General features: G+C 33.8%; 2 protein-coding genes across 2 annotated transcripts; one reads left to right on the top strand and one right to left on the bottom strand.

Annotated features, from left to right (window-relative positions):
• Positions 1-6,383: 6,383 nt before the first annotated feature.
• Positions 6,384-15,403, top strand: LOTGIDRAFT_166470 (hypothetical protein; the record flags this gene model as incomplete). Its single annotated transcript, XM_009063533.1, has 12 exons — positions 6,384-6,447; positions 6,558-6,677; positions 8,316-8,519; positions 9,292-9,519; positions 10,201-10,341; positions 10,569-10,715; positions 11,536-11,682; positions 11,917-12,057; positions 12,549-12,695; positions 12,915-13,058; positions 14,390-14,510; positions 14,695-15,403. The coding sequence occupies 12 exons, from the start codon at positions 6,384-6,386 to the stop codon at positions 15,401-15,403; spliced, it is 2,313 nt and encodes a 770-aa protein (XP_009061781.1).
• A 4,562-nt stretch (positions 15,404-19,965) lies between these two features.
• Positions 19,966-23,225, bottom strand: LOTGIDRAFT_127680 (hypothetical protein; the record flags this gene model as incomplete). Its single annotated transcript, XM_009063532.1, has 6 exons — positions 19,966-20,233; positions 20,541-20,689; positions 20,955-21,089; positions 21,463-21,571; positions 22,291-22,405; positions 23,171-23,225. Coding segments are annotated over 6 exons (831 nt in total), but the record flags the coding sequence as incomplete, so codon positions are not given.
• Positions 23,226-23,805: the final 580 nt, after the last annotated feature.

Raw genomic sequence — 23,805 nt, 5'->3', positions numbered from 1 at the left:
ACTATTGAAAACTACCGGTACCGAATGCAACTTATTAAAAATAAAGGCGGCTTTTAGCTTTAAACTCAATCAGTCAAAGGGGGCAAACTTGCCCCTGACCGGAGCATGTTTTGCATGGCTATGGTGCAAGTTGGCACTGAGAAATAACTCAGTCATTATTCAGGCAATAGACACTACGAGACGATTTCCTTTTGTAGACACGAGTCAATGTTCATTATCTTCAAGTAATCACAGAAAGAAAGTAAAAATCAGTCATGTTGGATGAAACAAAACCTCTTTGCCACCTCTGCAAATTATGAGTCAATTTCAAGGCCAATTCAATTTATCTTTGAAAGCATCTACTTATTTTTTAATTAACATTAAATGTTAAAGCTAATTACTAAATTTTAGTATGCGGATCTAATTATGCGTATTGACAAACTACAACATTTCCAGTCTTATTTCGGGGCATACAATGAGCAACTTAATTGGCCCCTGGACCCACATGCCCCATATATATTGGGCCAACAAGCCTCAATAAAATTTAGAGCACTTGTAGAACAAATCACATGATCCCACGTAGGCATCTAACCAATTAAAGTGTCATTTGAAGGGGCACTGGGACGACACTCTTGACATAATATAATGTGTTAAGCATTTAAACTATCACAAAAACAAGGGAGAAAAATTGTTTCTTTACTGTGAAAAGAAAAGTTAGTTTCACACTCTCGCCATTTATTACATAAAACGATGGGGTCAATCAGGTGTTTTCTACACACAAAGGCTAATTTATTGGGCGTCCAATTGCCCTTATCCAGAGATTTTTTTTCCGGAAATAATGAATAGGCCTTATACGGATATTTTTTTTAGAAATCATAGGCCTATCATAGGGTAGGACTATTTATTCTATATTATTATAGAGTAACCAGTTTAAAAACAATTATTTAAGCAGATTCCTAATAGATTCCTATTTCTAATTGTTCAATGTAATGATCCGAAAGATTACCACTTGAGGTGGGATTTTTGGTCGATCGGTCCTACGCCTATCGTATCGAGCACTACCTTCGAAGCTCTTCGGAGAAAATCTGGCGCGATCGCCTAAATCCTTCGCGGGTCGGGTCCCGAAAAAGCTGTCGGCCTGTGGTCGTCGTGGTCGATCCGGACAATTTTGTTGGCCGAAGATCGTTTACAATTGCGGCTCACTGCGCCAATACTACACAGCAACTCGCGAAGATTGCATGCGCACGAGAATTAGCGTATGCGATGTGTTGTATTACCCATAAATGTAATACCCACTATAAATGTAATACTCGCCATAAATGTAATAACCAACCCCACCATAAATGTAATAATATTTATATATTGCCATTGGTCGGCATCAAATGGGTAAAATAATAAATGAATTCCTCGATTGTTGTCCTAAATCAACTAAAAAAAAACCAAACAGATCTATTATTATAATAATTTATAAAAACTGATATTTCGGCAATTTAATTAAAATTAACACTTCGGCGACTCTCATGGCGAGCCATAATTACAACATGTTTAATATTTTATTCGCTCATCACATATCCCCCTGATCATGTTTAACTAATTCGTATCGCTTTACGCGTTGTTTTTGCATTATTATCGCTCTCTTTGTTGAGTGCTTTGACGGAACCTTGTCGCTTTTTTCTACGGAGAGCAGGAAATGTGTCTTTGCTTCTGGAACATCTAATTTCGGTTAAAAATTCGGTTCTAAATTCCAGACAAGTGCTTAAAACTTGTTGCAACTACATGAAATATCACAGTCAACACCATTTTTCGGACAGAAACAGGATCGAGACGAGTAGCCTCGTTTGTACTAATGGGTACACATTTTCTATTTTCTTCTATTCGCCACTCGTTTAGTGGTAATCGGTTTTCTGACCAAGCTTGCTTGTAAATTCTCAGGGAGTGAAATTTGACAGAATCGCACGTAGGTGGTAAAGTGCATGGGTGCACATGTCCAGTTTTTACTTTCAACACGTATTTTCTGAAACTTAGTACGTGGTCCAGAGATAAAGTCTTACACTCACCAAGTAATTGAAGGAGCATCTGACAATTATTTGAGCGTAAGCATCAGCGTCACTATTGTGTACTGTGAATCCATTTTCCACCAGAGTCTTGCTCAGCAAGTCGACGAATAATTGTTTATTATTTTGATTAGAAAGAAAGTCTGTTTTGCGAATGTTTAGGACACAATGGCTCTCAACACGCACGTTTTTGCATTTTCGTGTCATGGTTTTGACTGCATGTGTTGAATCTTTCGTTGATATCCCACCATATCCACCAAAGCATAAGATAACTGCATTTCCGTATCTGTATCGTAGAAACTTGACGTAAATCTCAGAAATCTTGTTGAATGTATCACCCTTTTTCCATGGTCGGCTGTGGATGAGCCACCCACAATCATTAACGAAACAGTACCTTTCGATTGGTAGCTGTTCTGGGGTCAGCCTACATTGGACTGGTAAGGTAGTCCACAATCCATCAGCTAACGTCGGTTTATATGCTTTAAGCAAAGTCTGCTTGTTCTCAAACAGACATGGTGGATATCCGCATAGTCCATGAGAGAACAATTGGTTCTTATCTGCTGCGAGAGCCACGAACCTATGAAACAGATCAGATGGATCGTAATTTATGTCGTATTCGCCAACAGAGATGGTATTGACGCCATTTGCACTCATAAATGCATATGAAGGTGGTCGCTTATTAGTCGTTAATTACATTGAAAAATCGTAGGGGGGATTTTATTGTAGTCGCATATTGAAGGTGATTGCTTAATAAAGGTGGTCGCGTGAGCAGGATATACTGTATATTGCACAACATTCTTGTCAATCATGTCGTTCAGAATATTTCGTCCAACCATGACGGCTTCGTGACAATTAACACAGTAAGCTGCCGTTACTCCTGTCGCTATGTTGAACAGTTCTGGTGATTTATCTTGAAATAGACTCCTCTCTTCCAAATAATTTATTTGAACGTCTGTTCTATCCCTTTAGATTCTTGATTTGGAACTTTCTATATGTTGTTCGCTGGTTATATACAAGGTATGTGTTAACTCCTGCATTTGGGCGTTTACTAGCTTCAAGACAGTTGTCTTGACATTAACCAACCACGCCCTCTCGTCAGCCCACCATTGGTTTTCATAGCTCGCATAAGAGTTGTTTCTATTGCTAGGTCGGAACTTATACCAACCCAATACCTATTTGCCTTTCGGATAGCGTGTCGTACATTCACGAAATGGGCGGATACCTCTAGGTTGGTCGTTTTCAATTTCATCATATCCTGAAGATATATATGTACAGTTATTGTTTATAGATTGTGACCAGCTGCAGCTAAAACTGGCAAAGCAGCCTTCAGAGTTTGTATATGTAAGCTCGTTCAGCACACAGGATGTTCCGACTTCTCCAAGGTCCATATACTGGCACCATAACTTGGCAGTGGCGCTTTTTCCAGACAGAGCAGACAGAGCGGCATTGACAGCTGTGGCATACTTGAGCATCAGGTATTCTACCACTGAGTCGCTTGGTGAAACAAGTCCATTGCTCACTTCTTCGCAAACTTTCTGTATGGCATAAATGTCTTGACCAGTGAGGAGGGACATTGAGTGCGCCTCTCGTTCCATCAAAATATTTAGTACTGCATTCACAAGTTGATGGCATCGCATAGTTCTTTCGTGAGCTTTGCCGGACATGAGATGAAGGAGCACATTTTCCGCAAAAGGCGCTCCCAGTAGCTGTCTCATACGATGAAGCCGAAACAACCTGAATACGACATCTGGAGATGAATTGTGCCGATTCTCAAAACAAGTTTATGTAAGTCCCTTTGAATTTGCTCATTCTGAATTAATGTCTTTGCCTTCCACCATAGGGGCTGGTCAAAAGTTATAACCGGTGTCACGCCAAATTGACGAGACACAACATAACACAAACCGGAGTATACACAGGTTGAATCATGGGTAGGAACAAAAGTGAGGATTTATCCTGGTGAGGTCCTTTCCTTACCTTTTGAACGAAACCCTGGTATACAGCTTAACCACTGCCGTTCCACATCCAATTTAAACCCTGGTATACAGCTTAACCACTGCCGTTCCACATCCAATTTATTTCATCAAAGTTTCTGCTGGAGTAGTCACTTCCGGGTAAGGATGTGAATAGTAGTTTCTTCTTTCCATCGACACTTGGTGAGCAATGCACTATAGGTACTTTTCCAATCGCCCACAAATCATCATCGGTAACTTTTTAACGTGGAACGACCAGACATAGTCAATTTTGTCACAAATGAACATAATTATTACATAAAAAGTAAATATTGTCTTCAAATTGCTCTATTCGAACTGAGTGCTACAGGCAAAAAATTATGCACTCCACATTGATGAATTTAATGGATTTTCATTTTTTTTGGACGGAATGAACTCTACTCGATCAGATTTTGCACCCACCAGTTTTTAATTAAACTGTTATATTTTCAATCCGTATTTGATAAATTTTCATTGATTCCGGTTGTTTGCTTTTTACACTATATGTCTATCGTCCTTAATTAACATGAACTTAAAAGTACATTGAGGACAATTACTGTGTATATGAATGTTATTTCAGTGCTCCTTATATCTATGACATGAATTCAATAACATAAATATAATATATAAAAAGTCAAGTAATGTTGACTACTACTATTTAGGATGTTTACGCTTGAAAGGCAATAAAAATCAGAACAATAAAACGAAAGGTTCTACTGACACAGTTTTATTATAACATTGCTAAGAATGTGAATTTCATGGTTTAAATAACAAAAGATACAATCATTAGTATGGGAATGAGATCGAAATAATATAATAAATAGGTCGTCCAGTGAAATATGAAAATATGCACGAGCATGTTTGAAAATATGACATAAAGGAAAATCGAATTTTACGAGGCAGAGATATTATAGGCTCTGATAATCACAAATATCTCAGTGCATTAATATCTCCCTCTGGTTTCCACTTTGTGTTTTCCAGATTGTCTTCTCCAAATACATCCCATTGTTAACAGGCTATGTCGTGTACATATCTCAATTTATTCATAACTTTAATATATTCGAGCAGATATCTTTTATAAGAAGTTTAATGTCATAAGCCAGCTATTACCTTTCAAGCTTCTAAAGCATTGTTCTGTCTCTTTAGAATTTCGTTACGAGAGTTTGTTAATAAGGTTTAGACTCACTAGATAAAACAAATATCTGTGAAATTTTTGCCAATGTATATTTTTCCACATAATCACCTCATAATAGGCCTACATTTATCATATCGAAATTTAAGGTTCCCAATTCCGGGTCACCCCAAAAAACTAATTCACTAAGCCCCGGTTCATTATAGTGGGCATGACGTTTGAGGCTGACCCAGGGCCCAGGTATTTTTTTTATCACAGCGCGGTACTCAACTTTTTTATTTTCTGGATTCATTTTGCCCTTAAGTTGGTTTGCAGATGTCTCACTAGATTACAATCGCTATTGGCCTTTGTATGTTTGGTGTGTACTATTTCCTCCAACATCGTGCTCCCACCCTACGACCAGAAACCAAATTTAAGTACGTATTCTCCGACTAACTGTTGATAAATTGATGTCTCTCTTGCCATTGTCTTATACGACTGATTTGCCTTGTGGTTAGAACGTTCGTTTTGATTACATTTTTCTATTTGGACATAATCATATCAACTACGTCGCAAGTGTCCAAGCAATACAACCATCTGAGATATGGCGGTCCAATGGTTCTGAAGATCATAACGAGGGAACATGTGTTGTACACGTTAAAGATCCCTCGACAGTTGGAAAACAAAAAGAGTAAGTTAATGTCGCCGTCACGCGTTGTTTGTCTTCGTTTACCCATTATGTTGCTGAAGGTAAGCCGTAAAACTCCAATCATTTCATTTTAATTTCCAATGTTTCTGTATATCATAAGGTGAAGGCCTATCTCCTTATATAATTATATCACGTAGATTGTTATAGCATGAACAGGATGATAACTTTTCAACGATATTAATAATAATTATATTAATAATTAGTATATTTGTCTCTTGATAAAATATGTAATTACGGTCCTGTAACCGACTTCAAAGCACCTCAATTGTTTAATAACCTTAACTTTTCCGTGATCATCACAACCAGTTTTATTTTTATACTTACAATGATAAATATTTTTCTAGCCTATTAATTTTCAATGAATTGCAGGTTTGAAAAAAAATGTAATGATAATGTTTTGGGTCTATTCACCACCCTTGACAACTCTTTAGATCAACTAAATATATTCTTTTATTTAGAGGTATTTATAGTTCTTTTCTCTGGGCGTAGTGACCGATTTTCATAATAATTATTTCATTTTCAATGACGGATCAAATCGAATGATGGCGACTAGGTCGCGGTGGATTTTTAGTTTTATTCTCTTGACCTCTGCAACCCTTATATCTGGTATGTATAAAAAAAAAACAGACACCTATACGTCAGTTGTACAAATGTATTAGAACATTGCATTCCTTTATTTATTAAAATCATCGAAATAATATACAAATATTTTATAGGTGAAGATTGTTTTGATTTTCTATGTTATTATGCTAATAACTGTGAAAGCGGATTAAACAATGTTACAGGAAACTGCGTTATCTGTGCAGAAGGCTGGTCAGGTAAAAAATGCCAAAAAAGTAAGTAAACGATTTTTAACATCAGACATTCGACAGTTGTATTTGTCCATTATTTTCCATATTTGTTAATCGATATAATGTAGTAAACATTTTTCAGCTTTGCGTCCACTTTTAAGACAAATGATAACCTTTAAGACCTATCTACAAATGGTAACCTTTAAGAACTATCTTCTAATGATACCCTTTAAGACCTACAGTATATCCTGCTCACGCGACCACCTTTATTAAGCAATCGCCTTCAATATGCGACCACAATAAAATCAACCCTACGAGTTTTCAATGTAATTAACGACTGATAACCTTTAAGACCTATCTACTAATGGTAACCTTTAAGACCTACAGTATATCCTGCTCACGCGACCACCTTTATTAAGCAATCGCCTTCAATATGCGACCACAATAAAATCAACCCTACGAGTTTTCAATGTAATTAACGACTGATAACCTTTAAGACCTATCTACTAATGATAACCTTTAAGACCTATCTACTAATGACAACCTTTAAGACCCATCTACTAATGACAACCTTTAAGACTTATCTACTAATGATAACCTTTAAGAACTATCTACTATTAATGATAACCTTTAAGACCCCTATCTACTAATAATAACCTTTAAGACCTATCTACTAATGACAATCTTTAAGACCTATCTACAAATGATAACCTTTAAGACCCCTATCTACTAATGATAACCTTTAAGACCTATCTACTAATGATAACCTTTAAGACCTATCTACTAATGACAACCTTTAAGAACTATCTACTTATGATAACATTTAAGACCTCTATCTACTAATGATAACCTTTAAGACCTATCTACTAATGACAACCTTTAAGAACTATCTACTTATGATAACATTTAAGACCTCTATCTACTAATGATAACCTTTAAGACCTATCTACTAATGACAACCTTTAAGAACTATCTACTTATGATAACATTTAAGACCCATCTACTAATGACAACCTTTAAGACTTATCTACTAATGATAACCTTTAAGAACTATCTACTATTAATGATAACCTTTAAGACCCCTATCTACTAATAATAACCTTTAAGACCTATCTACTAATGACAATCTTTAAGAACTATCTACTTATGATAACCTTTAAGACCTCTATCTACTAATGATAACCTTTAAGACCTATCTACTAATGACAACCTTTAAGACCCATCTACTAATGACAATCTTTAAGACCTATCTACAAATGATAACCTTTAAGACCTCTATCTACTAATGATAACCTTTAAGACCTATCTACTAATGATAACCTTTAAGACCTATCTACTAATGACAACCTTTAAGACCTATCTACTTATGATAACCTTTAAGACCTATCTACTTATGACAACCTTTAAGACCTATCTACTAATGACAACCTTTAAGACCTATCTACTTATGATAACCATTAAGACCTATCTACTAATGATAACCTGCATAACATAATGTGGTATGAAATCTGACAACATGAATCCCTGTTCAACAAAAGGAATATCTTACATCAGGTGAACATATGAAGAATAACGTTCAAGATGTTTGAAACTTACTTGAGATTATCGTAAATGCTCAGTAAGATGGTTGATCTTGACCAAATGATTTCGACAAGAACTAAATATGTTGTCTCTTTGTTACAGAGAACGTGGCTCTCAAGAAACCAGAATATGTCGACATACCAAAAAATAGCGGCTCTAATTATGATATAATTGTTGATGGTAAAACGACACAAGACAAGACGTCTTGTATAGAAGAATATCGCCTAGATGTAGATATATATTTAGATGTGAATTTGATGTCATTGTATTACATAAAGGACGTATCTATATACTACATGAAAGGAGGTATTGTCTAAAAGTAAAACATATTCAATAGAATTCTATTACAGTGCCTTCTACTGCTTTATAACGTTCTAAAATAGGTCAATAAGATCAATCTTAAACAATTTCTATTCCAGTATGGCTTGTCAGTAGTCCCTGTATAAAGTCAGTATGTTAAACTATGTCTGTAAATAGCTAGTCGATCCATAGCCCTACAAATCTAGCACTACCCGTTCCTCGGACGTGGTGTACGGATGGATATCGGCGCGTTTAGGACCAGACTTAAGACACTTCTTGTGGGAATTGAATCTTAGTTTTTGCTAATTTTCACCATGACATAGGCCAAATTTGGCATTACTTTTGGTATGTATACAAATCTGAACTATCAAGATATTACTGGTTATTCTTCAATGTTCTTGTCTGTGCCTCAAAGAAAATAAAACTACATTTAACTGAAAAGGAAACAGTAGCTTAACACGCTGACAAGAATTTCTGTCAAACCACATTGAGGTACATATCATTATTTAAGCAGATGAAGAGACCTGTTTGTGTATCTTTAAATCTACTATAACAAAATATTTACACTTCAATACATCAGCTGTAGAACGATATAGAAATAAAGAAACGCTACTCATAGTTACTTAGGGTTTCACTCTGACAACTGACCTTTTTTTCAGCCCATTTCATTTTTCCCTACTGAGGTTTGACAAGTGGTTTCCGTGCCTACACTTTCGGTTTCAGGGTTTAAAAATACTATATATACTTAATACAACTAAATGTATATGTACTGTTTTAGCCGTTGCAAGTTTACGTGGATTTTCTGTGTTTATTGGAAACACATCAACTTTTGATGAGGGTGAACTCTGTTACCAACATAAAGATGAACCATTGCAGGACATTACAACGATATCTTGTAATAAAACTGGACAGTACCTTAAAATGAAAAATAGTCGAGCAAATCCACCTTACCCAGGAGATTATAGTGATGAAACAGACCTTCAAATATGTGAAATCCAGGCATTTGGTATGTAATTTTTTGAATGTTTCTGAACTTGGTGGGATCGGCTGTCTGGCTGTTGCATACTACTATTAAATATTAGACTAGAATCGTCATAATGCTGTCAATGCACTGGTTTCATATATTTATAATATAAGTATAGATCGTTTTAACGTTTTAATTTTGTCAATGAAAATTATTCCTATAGACCGTATAAATGCTCTATAGTATTCTAAAAATTTTCAGTATGTGCGAAAAATTCGTTTGGTGAGAACTGTGAAGGGTTGTGTCATTGTTATGGAAACGATACATGTGATCCATTTATCGGTATTTGTCCTGGCAGTGATGGCGAAAAATGCAGTCAAGGATGGGTTGGAGATAGCTGTGACCAGAGTAGGTAGACCTTAGCGTGGTTCTCATTATATCCCTTCCAACGTTATGATGTCCATTTATAACAAAAACAAGTTCTACATATCTTTTATTAATTGTTGTTAATGGATACTACATGAGTTCAGGGTTATTAGGAAAAATGGTCTGAGTATATAAACTTCTTTGTTCGGAAAGTTAGAAAACATAGTCATGGCCATTGCATTAAAAAGTTGACAGAGTGTTCCCTCACAACACTTTATATCGTGCGTGAATAGCAATGCTATGAAAAGAATTTGATAACAATTTTGTATATGAAAATATATTTTTTGTCTTTTAAAGGGTGTGAGGGTAAATATGGTCCCAACTGTGGAAAGCAATGTTTACTAAGGAAATGTAAAGGAACATCATCATGTAATACTTTTGATGGTAAATGTGAAACTGGCTGTAAATCTGGTTACAGAGGAGATGATTGTGTTCAAGGTAAGCGTCTGTCTGAAATTCTGAAACTGCACAAAAGGTTAAAGAAGAATCGTACTCGGAATTTTAAATCTGAAACTTTCTGGTTGGGCAATGTAACGTTCTTGGAAGTCTTAGTAGTTTGATCGTTATATTGGTATCATTGGATGAGACAACACTCTTGGTTTGGAAGTACAGAAATGTTTGATATTCTTTCGTCACTTTTAAAGCATTGAAAATATTTCTTTTAGAATGCCTTATTGGATTTTATGGTGAAAGCTGTAGTCAGCGATGTAATAACAACCAATATTGTAAAATAAGTACTGATTGTAATCATATTACTGGATATTGTAATAATGGTTGTCAAACTGGATGGACTGGACCAAAGTGTAATTTAGGTATAGCTTGAAAACATCTTGGTATATGTAATGTACGGCCTCTGTTTTTCTCCTTTTGGTTTTGTCTATATATTGGTTCCGGTTAGATTTACTACTTCTTAGGATGACCAAAAAAGTACATTTTTTATATTTAAAATGAGTGAGTCATCAGTGGACTTACCCTGTGTCAAAACTATACGACAAAATCACTTTATCATTCAATAAATCAATAAAACTAAGTAATAATTCATTTAACTAAATCCAAATGGTGACTATATATACACTTGCTGACCTAGTTTGAGACTTATCCATTCTAAGAGATATTATTCCTTTAAAAGTACATGTATTAATGGGTTGGAAACTTCTTATTAGCAAATGCTGTAGTATAAATCGTCGATTATAATAATAAAAGCTTGTATGTATGTATCCGAGATTTTGGTACAATCATTGACTATATACAGCAGTTATATAACATCCCTCTAGAATAGTTATCTCTGTATATATATGTACTCTCAGAATATCTCAAGATAATTATATTCAATTCCGTAATTGGATAATAGACATCTGAAAGTAAAATGCTACTATGTATTTTGTATCTTAAAATATCTCAAATTAGAGTCTTTGGCTAGCTTGAATGTAATAAATAAAAATCTCTTTTATCTATGGGATCAAATCTCAAAGAAGTTGAAGCAAATCGAATGCTCACATAAATCGATTTAAAAACCATAATCCATTTCATTTGTTATTATATCATAAAAATATATGTTGAAAAATTGTTTTTGAGTAAAATTAAGAATTCTTTTAAATATTTTTGATTTTCATCAACTGTTATTTTTGTTAGTTTGTAATAGTGGAACATTTGGTGATAATTGTCAACAAAAGTGTCATTGTTATGGTACTGATGTTTGTCACCATGTTACTGGTAGCTGTCCTGGAACTGGTAGATTGAAATGTGAAGAAGGGTGGTCAGGAGATAGTTGTGATCAAGGTATGACAATTAACGTATCATAGTTTCAAACGACGACTTTTTTAATGCCCCAAACGGAGTGTTTAGTAGTATAGTGGACTAGCGAATACAGATGCTAGTTGAAAAGGTTTTGATGATATATGGTTTTCATTTTGTCTAAATCAATATCTAATGATATAGCCTATACACTGGCCTTAAAAACTATTTTATGTGTAATTTTACTTATATATATCTTGTACGACCACACTTTTACAGATTGTGCTGGTAAATATGGGACTAGTTGTGAAAAACAATGTTATCAAAGACAATGTAAAGGAACATCATCATGTAATACTTTTGATGGTAAATGTGAAACTGGTTGTAAATCTGGCTATACAGCAGAAGATTGTACTCAAGGTAATGTTTTTAACTGGATGGAACAAAGTATTTTCTTATTTCATAACTGATCGGTTTAATGTAGTTTTCATTATATTAAAATTTTTTTTATATATAACGAGGTTAAATCTTATATAAAATAAGTGTTTTTTACACGTATACCTACAAGGATTTCGATGAAATTCAAAATGAAGAATGCAACTATAGAACCCCTATTTCATTCTATGTAATGTGAAAACATTTGAAATTACCCTTGACGTCCGTGTCATAATTTTGGAGAAATTTGTTTTTCAACGACTACTAGCAACTAGCACCATGTAAGAGAATCACAACAATTAAGGTCTACCACAGTTAACAACTGAAAAATCGAAGTTGCCGCCAGATGCCATCAGTTGATGGTAGACAGTAAGTTTCTGTTTTGCATGAGGATAACTATTTTTCATATAAACGACACGGATAATGAACATTATATACGATTTACTAGTACATCATACCTGTAAAATAATTTTCAGAATGTAGTTTCGGTACATATGGTGATGTGTGCAGTAAACAATGTAATAGTGACAGACATTTCTGTGATGAAGTGGGGTGTGATCCTGTGACTGGTGAATGTAAAGGTGACTGTCAACCGGGTTGGCTTGGAAACAGGTGCAATGAAGGTATGCAACTAAATCTTGAAAAATTTCATCGGCATTTGACAACTCAGATATATTAACCTCATTCTTGCTACTTCTTCCATTTCTTCCGAAAAGGGAACCATGAAAAGTAAAATAATTATGTTCGTTATCAACGCGCATAGTCCATACTTTCAAACCTAAATTTTTTCATTGTTAGAGTCAATATCATTAGTTTAATCATAATGAATTTTGTATATTCAGAATGTCAAGTTGGTCAATATGGAGTTAACTGTATGTATAACTGTAATGTGAGACACTGTATAAATATGACAGAATGTAACTTTATTGATGGATCTTGTAATGGTAATTGTGAAGATGGCTGGTCTGGTGTAGATTGTGTCCAAGGTGAGTTAAAATTCTATCTTCGTGACTCCTTTTATATTTGCTTACCGTGATGATTAAAAAGATTACCTTGTTATGTTGATGTAACATAATATATCGATTTCAAGGGATGTGAAGTGATTTGATTCTGATATTTTCTCAAATTATTGACCTATTAGATTTCTAGAGGTTGACTCGGGAGTAGATTGATTGACATGTGATATTGTACATTAACAGACATGTAAAACTTGAGCCATCTTCACAATGTCGAACTATTACGAAATTGGTCTTGTATCCATAGTGGAGTGATTTTATTGGATTGTACACCAGCGAATAGAACCATAAGAGCTCTAATCGACTGTATACGCTAACAGAAAGGTGGCTAATGCAGTCAAGGTATAAGACGAAGTTCGTCATAGCGTTACATTGTGAAGATAAACTTCAGAGACTTTCTTAAGAACTTTCTTTTTGTAGAATGTCCTGTAAGTTATTATGGAATAAACTGTACTGTAAGTTGTGACGAAAGAAACTGTAAAATAAACTCTCCGTGTAATACTAATAATGGTGAATGTATTGGTGGCTGTTTGGAAGGTTTTATCGGATTGGATTGTATATTTACAGAGCCCAGTGGTACACTTAATCCTTTCTATATTTTATCATTCTCATTATATGACACCGTTTTAATCAAATTAATGTTATTTAGAGACACTAATATGTACACTTTGGAGAACTTACTAAGTTCGTAATAGCTGACATTGTGAAGATACGAGGAGCTATTAAGTGAACAGATATCACATAGTCGGTGCAATAACGCTCACAGAAGTAAAAATTTAAGTTAAAATGCGAGACATAGTTTGTCGTGTGATCCAAAATGCCCTATGCACAGTTTTGCGATTATTTTTAAGAGCAATCTGATGAAAATGCAACTTTGAATGTTTCATTTCGTGTTTAATGCTGCACAGATGACTCGGCGTTCATGAAATTTTTATGCATCTTATGTTCTTGGTCGTTTAATATTCTACCAATCGAATGCTATGTTCTATAAAATAATTTTGAGATAATAAATTTTGAATATTGATTGGTATTATCTGTCCAATTATAACAGTGTTGGTAAGCATACTAAACTTTGATGGTATTGGGTAAAAATTAGACAGAACAAGATTTAGAGTAGAAAAAACCCGAAATAAAACATCAAGATCTACATGTTTAAAACATTAAAACACAAAATGATTTTGAAAGGTTTTGAAAACTGGATTTTCTGATTGGAATTTTTCTTCTTAAGGGAATTACCCGCAACACGCCTATTTTGGGATGGGCCAATGTTATTACAAGATATATATAAAAATTTATTTCAGCTGGAGCAGTTGTTCAAGACAATGGATTAGATAGGCTGTATGTTGGGTTGATTGGTGTGTTATGTGGTCTTGTATTCTGTATTGTTATTGCTATTATTATTTACTTCCTGTGCAGAAGCAGGTGAGATAGACTTTGTTGAATATACTTTATCATCGCGCCTTCGTATTATTTGCACTTTTGATTTCGAATGAGTGCTATGAAAAGCTCCACACTTTTGTAATTACAGACTTCCCAAAACCGGCCAGTGTATTGTAATGTTTCTTCTAAAATGATTTCTCAAGTGCAAATTTGTTTTATTTATCAGATGGCGTCGAAAGTTATTAGTTTCTGAAAGAAGACGAACAAAAGAAGTTATATACGACGATATACCCGATTTACCACCAGATATAGCGGTTAATAATAATCTTTACGAGGAACCAAGCACAGAATCAAGATCTTTTGACAATTTATCAAACCGACCATTACCTCGGATTGTTGTCGATTCTTCAAGTGGTTCAAATCTTGTTCGTGCCAAACATGACCAGAGAGAAAGCAGACCATATGAAAATCAAACTGGTCCTTATGAAAGAGTGGATGAAACCAATGACCAATCAATAACTAGAACCAAAGTACCTGTTACTACAGGAAGTGATATGCCAAATCTACAAAGGTCAACACAATCAGTAGCCACGAGTGATCGTAACCCCTACATTGATATGTCTAGAGGTAATCAAGCAGTGCCAAATCAAAGCAGTAGCTCTGTGGAAAATGCAGCTACTGATCAGGCAGCGGGTGCCAGAAGGTCTGTCTTGGAACCTAAAGAAGGAGATACTGATTCTATCTCGACTGTTGGTAGTTGTTGTAGTGATAAATTGCATAATGAGCAAAATGAAGTACGTGATGCGGCTGAAAATGTTCAGAAAAGGAAGGAAAATGAATATGTGAAAATGGGAGATATGAGTGGAACCAGAGCGAAAACAAATTCTGACTCTGGAAATCCTGGAGAAGGCTACGTAAATCGCAGCTTTTGCTGATTAAATTTTTTCGGTCAACTAATTGACTCAAAAGATTATGTGATAACAAGCATAATACTCGTAATATATATTATTTATTATATTTTATTTTTCATTTAAGCAAAAAGAAATTGTACAGCAATTGAAAATATATCATATCATATAATACTTAAAAGGATTTCTCTTTCCGCATATTACAAAATTATTTAATTGTTATGTATGAGATAATTACAGTTACGGGAAAACATTGATTTTCGATTGATAGAGCCCAAATTTTTCTGAAACTTTTTTGTAAATGTATATGTTGTCCTTGGCCCCTTAAAACAGTTTAGAATGGTTAAAGATATCGTAAACTTTGATCAAAATTGTTCCATTAAATACGACAGTAGTATTAAAGCTTTTAATAAAATTTGTAACTATCAATATACAACATAAGATTTAAAACTATTAAAAAATATTAATTGTTAGCAAGTTAATTCCATTACGACACTTTGTGTTCGTTAAAAAATGTAAATTTTTCATTTCAAGGCGGGTTTTTATGAACTATTTATTCATTTTCTATATTCCCCAGCAATAATATGTATTCCGAGTGATGAGTTTTTACTGTATAAATTTCCAGAATGTGCCTCGTTTAATAATATAATACATGTATACTATATTTAATAATGATAAAAAAATATTAAAAAATGAAAAAATATGTTGGCAATTACAAAATAATAAGCTAAAATTAAAAGTACATTTTATACCACGCCAGTATACTATAAAGGTCTATAGTAACGTGTTAACTGTTATTATTAATTGTACGAACGCCTGTGTTCTAGGCATACTTGCGCATGCACTGGGCTATGTAAAATACCCCGGTTTTCATTCCGCCATTTTATTTTGTTTACTTTTCAATAACAATTTATATCATCCCAAAGTAGTTGTTAATCTGCACGAGTGTTGTGTTGGTCTATACTGACGTGGTGGCTGAATACGGAAACGAACTTATCCGAACGACGCCTGGCTTTCTACATATCATTTTATCATGTTAATCGTATATAAAAAATATATAGCGTATATTAAGATGTGATTTGTTAGTTATCTTTTTAATATACATAGATATATTATATATTATATTATTTCTAATATTACTGTATTGTTACTTCTGCCTATATAATTTAAGCGAATTATTATAATAATATAAATATTAATGATTAGTTTTTAGCAGGAATTAGCATAATCTGCAAAGTGGTCTAGGTATTCACCAATAGCATCAAAACAAAACTTGAACTGTATCTGAAATAAAATATTTATATATGATGAGAAATGTTATGTATAAACCTTCAACCGATTGGTCTGGCTATCATGTCTGAGCCCAAACACATCTTATATGATATACATTAGCGAACGGACCTTGAGCAAGGTGCGAACGTGTATCAGAGAGAACTGCCGTGTGTCCTCACCTAGTATAGCTGTAGATTATTTTCATTACATTTGTACAGCATTTGTCCCATCGAATCACGAATACGGGTTTTGTCATTGTCTTATTAATCCCGAGGAAGTACGACGAATGGGGGTGTGGTTTAGACACTATGTATTTGTCCATGCAATAACCTACCCGATGTCTTCTATTTAGAAGTTTAAACTTACATAATTGGTGATGATTTGTGGTCGGATGACTCGGAATTGATTAATAACTTGGAAAACATTGACACTCTGTTCTGCTATCAATCTTTCTAACATGGCGGCTAATACACAGAATAAACCACTCTTAACAGCACCATTACTATAAGATATGAAAATGACATAGAGCATGTTCCGTGGGCTATGGCTTGCGACACCTACCACATACTTATAACAGTTGTGTTCAAATTCAATACAATATTTGGATTCTTTATAAAAGCCTCTTTTATGCATAAATACTTTTCAAGCTTCAACAATTGTTTTGATTATTATGTTATTATTTATCACGTGGACTGATTAACATATAGTTTGGGCGATAGTGAAATCAATGAAGTTTATCAGCTTGGGTTGAACCTTCTTATCTCTTACCTTACACCTATTTTTATAAACCATGTTCCTTTAGCCATCAGATTAATTACAAGGCTACGAAAAAAAGTGTAAAAGTGAACTTACTAGCAATGAATAAGAATTGGTCTGTATTCGTCTTTACAGATTGCTATTTTTCTGCTGTTGATATCTGTTATTAGTGTAAATAAAGGCGAGGAGTTTTCTGGTATTACGGATTCTTCTGGCCAGAAATGACATTGGTAGTGGTATATAACCTTTTCTTCCTCACCCTGAAATATGATGTATGTCCATGTCCAGTTAAATATCACGTAACAACATATAGACAAATGCCTTATGGCGAATTGGACAAAAAAAAAACCATAAAAAGGTGTTATAAATTTCAAAATATAAATTTGATATGTCTATGGAAAAGGTGAATACCCTTTGAAGTCTACCCGGACATCAAGCCGTTTTTTTTATATAAAAAATGTATCCTACCAGATAATGCATTTGAGATAGTTCAGTAATAAGGTTCACCTAGTTAGACTTTGCGACTAGCATAATCAAAAAGCATGTTCAACTAGCGGTCTCTTCGGAAATCTTGTAGATCACAGATTGCACAAGTTTATGTTCTGCTTGATCTGGTTTCTCAGATAGACTGTAACAGTTTAGATGAGATGAAAATATAACAAACCTCATCTTGAGTGTAGGTCAAGGTTAGTTTAGAGAGAATGAACAAGTTACCCTCCATCGCTTCGATCTGTCTGGAAAGTTTAAAGGGTCCATGGGTAAAAGTTTTCTTGTCGTCTGGTAAATATTGACCAATAGACTGCAAGATATGTAACACATTTTATGAATATTTAAAACCGTAGGTGATAAGGCGGTTAATTGGAATAAGACGCACTCAATCTCGTCTGATTGCAAATGTTTTTGTGACAATTTTAACCATTGTTTTGAGATACCATTTTTGTCAGACAAATTTAATGTAGTACCACCACTACAGCCTTAATCTGGATCGACCCCAATGGGTGCAAGACAGTAATGGTAATCAGGCTAACCTGTTTATGTGTTAAATTATAATCTATATCAACAATAACACAAGTATTTGTATCGAATACCAGTCGAATAAAGTCAATTACAGTTGTTTCTAATGGTGTCTGTGTTAATATGTATCCATGCTTCTCAAAATAACTCTGAAATTACATTTTATAACAAATAAATAATTTACACTGCACAAAAAAAGCTATATAGATTTTTGTTGGAATTCTAAAAATGTTTGAGACAATTAAACTGTAGATTCCTTCATTTTTGTAACTATTGTCCACAATGAGGAAACTGCAGTTACTTCACACTCAATGTAGACTTTTTCAGTCTCAAAACTGACTTGAGCATGAGAGTTCTGTTTGAGCCTGTTTCCGATACAAAATTCGCCATTTTGGACACCTGCATTGGACATTTTCGATTTTCTACAATTGTTCTATGGTTTTACTTGTGATCAACTTACTGGTAGATAAACAGCATTAATATAATCAGTAGAATTTGGGACTGGTGTCAGTAGATAAGGTCTACACTTGTCAGCTGAAATAGTAAAACATGTTTTAAATGAACACAAAATATGATGCCCGTAAAGTAACAAAACAGATCTTTAAATTTACGTTATAATAACTAAAACAATAGAATTATAAGACTTACAGGCTAATATTTCTAAAGATCTATTCTTATCTTTGTTTTCATCTTGTAATGCTGTGGTGCAGTTTCCATCGTTTTGTTTTGGTGAATATGTGGACAGCGTCTAAAATAGTATGTTATTCATTATATCATTTTAACATAATATTTAATGTCATTAACTCCCTTTTAAGTTTTTCTCGAATTTTATTATGCATAAACAATCATTTTGATTACCAAGTTAATTGCACGGATAGCAAAAAGCATATCTTATACCGAGAATTCAACAGATTTTCAAAATTTTTTGATGTAAGTCCATTGGCATTCAATTTTCAAAAACTGTATGACCAGACAACAGATGACAAAAAAACCTAAGCTGGATTTTGTTTTATTATGTTGTTTATTCATAAAATAGAACGTAAGCAGTAATACAAATGGTTTAATATCGGTGATACATTACAGACTCGTAGGCCATTGGCAAGCTTCTAGAACAAGCGTGATCATAATCACGTGTCTCTCGTGATGACGTCATATAGCGGGAAATACAAACTTGTTATCTAACAGTACATAATACAACAGATTTTAGCCAGTGAATAATTACCTTGAATATATTTACAAGTTTACATTTCATGGTTCCTGTTGATTTTTTAAGAAGGTCCTGATAAGTAGATTGATAACCAACAACTGAAGTGGTGACATTTTTAGATACATACCAATTTAACAATGCTTCATGTAAAAATATATATTGATCCTGAAAAATAAAATACACTTGTGCAGATACATCTGCTTGTTCTTCTGAGTTCTAAATAATTCATTTGGAATATTGTGAAACTGAAACTGCATTCAACGATCAGTCAGAAAAATTCTACAGCCGTCTCTCATCAATTCAAGAAGTTTATTTTCCAACATCAAAATTTAATAACTGTTCATGAAAAAAAAAACAGCTGTCGGCAGGGGTCGACAGTGTTTAACTGCCAACTGAATAAATTTTCATTTTCACATTTTAAAAACACAACAGTCAGTGTATTTATTTGAGATAAAGTACATGTAATTCGCACCTTGGTTTGAACCATGTTGACTCTTTCATATCTCATTCTGTGAACACAGTTAAAAACATCCACAGCTTTGTTGGCCTCTCCTTCTGATATCAGATAATCTAAAGCTACAAAGGTACCAGTTCTTCCAACACCAGCACTGAAAAATAAAACATAATCTTATAGTGGCTTGTGACTTGTACTATTCGGTCACAAACACCAATAGGCCATAGACTGATGGTCATCTGCAAAGTCGTTCTTATTTTGAACATGAGCCCTGTATACCCATTACCGCAGAATGAGATGAAACCGAAAGTAGGTATTTCTTTCCTTTTTCGAGTATCACATAAGATAAAAACCCCGTTAATTAAAACAATTATTGTGCTAATTAAGTCCGGGCTATAACTATAATTTACGTCCCCATGTGTATAAGAAAACGATATTAGATAAAATGATAATAAGTTTACCTGCAATGGACAACCATTGCTCCTGGAAATTCAGTACTTGAACGAACGACTTTATTTCTGAATTCTACCAATGATGAAATGTCATTTGGTACACTTTTATCTGGCCAAGATACATAATGATACTGTTTGATCATTCTCGAGCTTTTATCCTGTAATAAATAGATGTTTTGAGCCATAATGTATGTACTGTTAAGAAATTAGGGGTTCCCCACAGAAGCTTTTAAGTTTTTCAACTTTCTTCAATTTTCAAAATTCAATATTTCCTCGCATTCGAAAACCAAAACCATCATCTTCATGGCCTTAAGATATTTGTCTCTCTTTATTTCTTAAATGAAATCGACAAGATGAGGCTATAGTATACCTATATGCCTTTTAAAATTTTTGTTCGGCATTTTGCATCAATATCAGTTTTACTGTTATACCTACTTTAGTCAAGCGTAAGGTTCGTACTGTTAAGTCTGCGAAGACATCTTCTCGTATGGTAGTGATAGTTATTTTTCCATATTTGACATCGTTACCCAGTGACGGCCAATAAAGTGTGCATTTAACCTGACAAATGATAATAATACATTTAGAACTATTCTATTTCTAATCATAACATTTGAAAGAAGGGTATCGGGTACTTTGTAAAAACCATTTTTGGGGGAATGAGGATACTTTGCGATTCTCCAATTGTTCCGGGTTTTTATTTCTCGATCTCAAATCCTCTTTATCATTTTGGGGAAAGACAAACGATATCTAAATATATCGTTCAATGAATAGCCTAATGTTTCCTGTATATGAAGATCCGTTAATTATGTGAATTATAGCATGTTTTAAATTGCGTTGTGAAAAGTAATCTGGCCAATCCCCGCCAATTTCGTCTACCATAGGTTCAACTTGTCAATAATTCTCTATACAAATAGTCGATAAACCTACGTACCACTCCCATTTCCGTCAGGTTGGTTAACATGACAATTTTTCCTGTTTCAACATCCCATATCATTCTCCAGAACTCCACTATATTAACAGGTGTAGGTCCTACAAGAAGACTTATTTAGACACCCTACGCTGTCTATACCGTTCTAGCTATTGTATTTTGCCGTTTGATTTTATACAACCATTGGTTTCAATTATCCAGATTCTCAATGCTCGACATATCATTAGTTTATTGTTTAAAACATACTTATGGTCACTTGACTATGCATAATTCAAGATTATTTTTTTTTGCATGTCCACATCAACATTTGAAGTTCTGATGTTTCTACGTATGGCAACTTTTGGTTTGGAGTTTGGAATGCTATAATATATTTTAGTTTAGCTTGGATTGTGATGAGCATTGATAAGCTTTTTTTTAATATTGCAGATCTTTAAGGAATTGGCCAATTATTGTTGAAAGAACTTGGTGGGATGTGAAAAGTTTGATTTTCTGATAGTGTAACGAATGATGTTATTTGTAGATTAATTAATCATGTAGTTTGGGCAACTATTTTTCTGAAAAATGTTCTGGGTTTACGTTGCGTCGAGGGATGGCGGTTATTGCTTTCAATTGCGACACGGCGTAATTTTTTTTTATTTTAATCTTACTTTCATTTACTTTATGTTCTTTGGGAGATTTATAAATAACATATAAGTTATTTTACCTTGAGATGCAATATATTTTGGTTTTTCTGAATTAAAACCCTGGAATAAAAAATCGTAATCAAGATTTCAGTCATCAGTTACACACTGTGGTTTCAAAAATATTTCTTTAAAACCAGAAATGTGATACAAAACCTCGCAAGAAATATAGGATTTAAATGATCCTACCGCAATATAACAGGCGTTGATGTAATCTGTGCTTGGATCGCTGTTTTCTATGTTCAGTTTAACTCTTGTATCATCATCTGAAAAGGAAATAACCAACCATCATTTTCATAGATTATAAGTTCTCCAAAAAGTAGTAGGCCTTTTAAAAACAATTATAAATATATATTTTAAAACACAATATTTGTGACATAGGCAACTTTTACACAAAATTGTTCAGTCTTCGCCCTTTCTGTGGCTTCTCTTCTAAAGCATTTCAATCATATACTATCTACTATACAAGAGTATTTATTTCATGGTGCCATCTGCCATTGGCTCGAATATTATGTAAAGCAATTACCTAGCGCAGAGTTGAACATGATGTAAAACAATTACTTTTATATTTTGCTACGAAATTACTTGAATATTTTGCTAAGCAATTGCTAAGTAAAGTTATTACCAGGTCATGTAAAGCAATTCACTAGAACATTATGTGAACCAATTTATTAGAACATTGTGTAAAGTAATTTATTAGAACATTATGTAAATCAATTTATTAGAACATTATGTAAAGCAATTTACTAGAACATTCTGTAAATCAATTTATTAGAACATTATGTAAAGCAATTTACTAGAACATTGTGTAAATCAATTTACCAGAACATTGTGTAAATCAATTTACCAGAACATTGTGTAAATCAATTTACCAGAACATTGTGTAAATCAATTTACCAGAACATTGTGTAAATCAATTTATTAGAAACTGTGTAAAGCAATTTGGTTGTCACTATCTAGAAAATTAACGAACAAACGCTTGGGAAACAATTTTTAGATCAAAAACTGCAATAAACACCTTAGACACTTACATGCACAAATCATTTTGTATCTATTTTTAGATTTATTCTCAGCTGATAAGGCAATAGAGTGGGCAGCACATAATCCGGTAGGTAATTTCTGAAATGATAAGTGCCAATTTCATGAATGTTTATTCTTGCATAATTGGATGATTGTCTTCATAAATTGATAAAGATGAGGATTTATCCTGCTATAAGTAGTCTATAATTGTGAACAGGAGCTTGTAGCCAGAAACATTGTTATCTTAAAGATTGTTCAGGTCTCAAAAATCATGATATTATTGCCAGGATATATAACAGTTTACAAGAAAATAGAATTGTTAGTTTTTCTGGCTATAGAATAATACAGAACTATTGTATGTACTCATTCGTCTTCAGTCGTCAAGGACTGTGAGTAGTTACTCCAGCATATGGCCAGAGACAGATATTCCGGTCAGGTTTTCTTCAAACTGTATGATATTAGATCTCACTCACCTGAAACTGTTGGTACAATGCACTATTCGCTTTGCACGTTTCGATTGTGGACCATAAATTTGTTAATCTAATAAGTGTGGATGACGTTGATGATTCTCCAGAATTCTGATAAACAGCTTCACTTTCATTTTGTGGTACATTATCATAAACCACTGCTATTGTTTGAAAACAAG

The sequence above is a fragment of the Lottia gigantea genome (genome assembly GCF_000327385.1).
Source record: "Lottia gigantea unplaced genomic scaffold LOTGIsca_58, whole genome shotgun sequence".
Taxonomy (NCBI): Eukaryota; Metazoa; Mollusca; class Gastropoda; family Lottiidae; genus Lottia; species Lottia gigantea.
The sequence above is the reverse complement of the archived record's forward strand: the minus strand, read 5'-3'. Positions and strand labels throughout refer to the sequence as shown.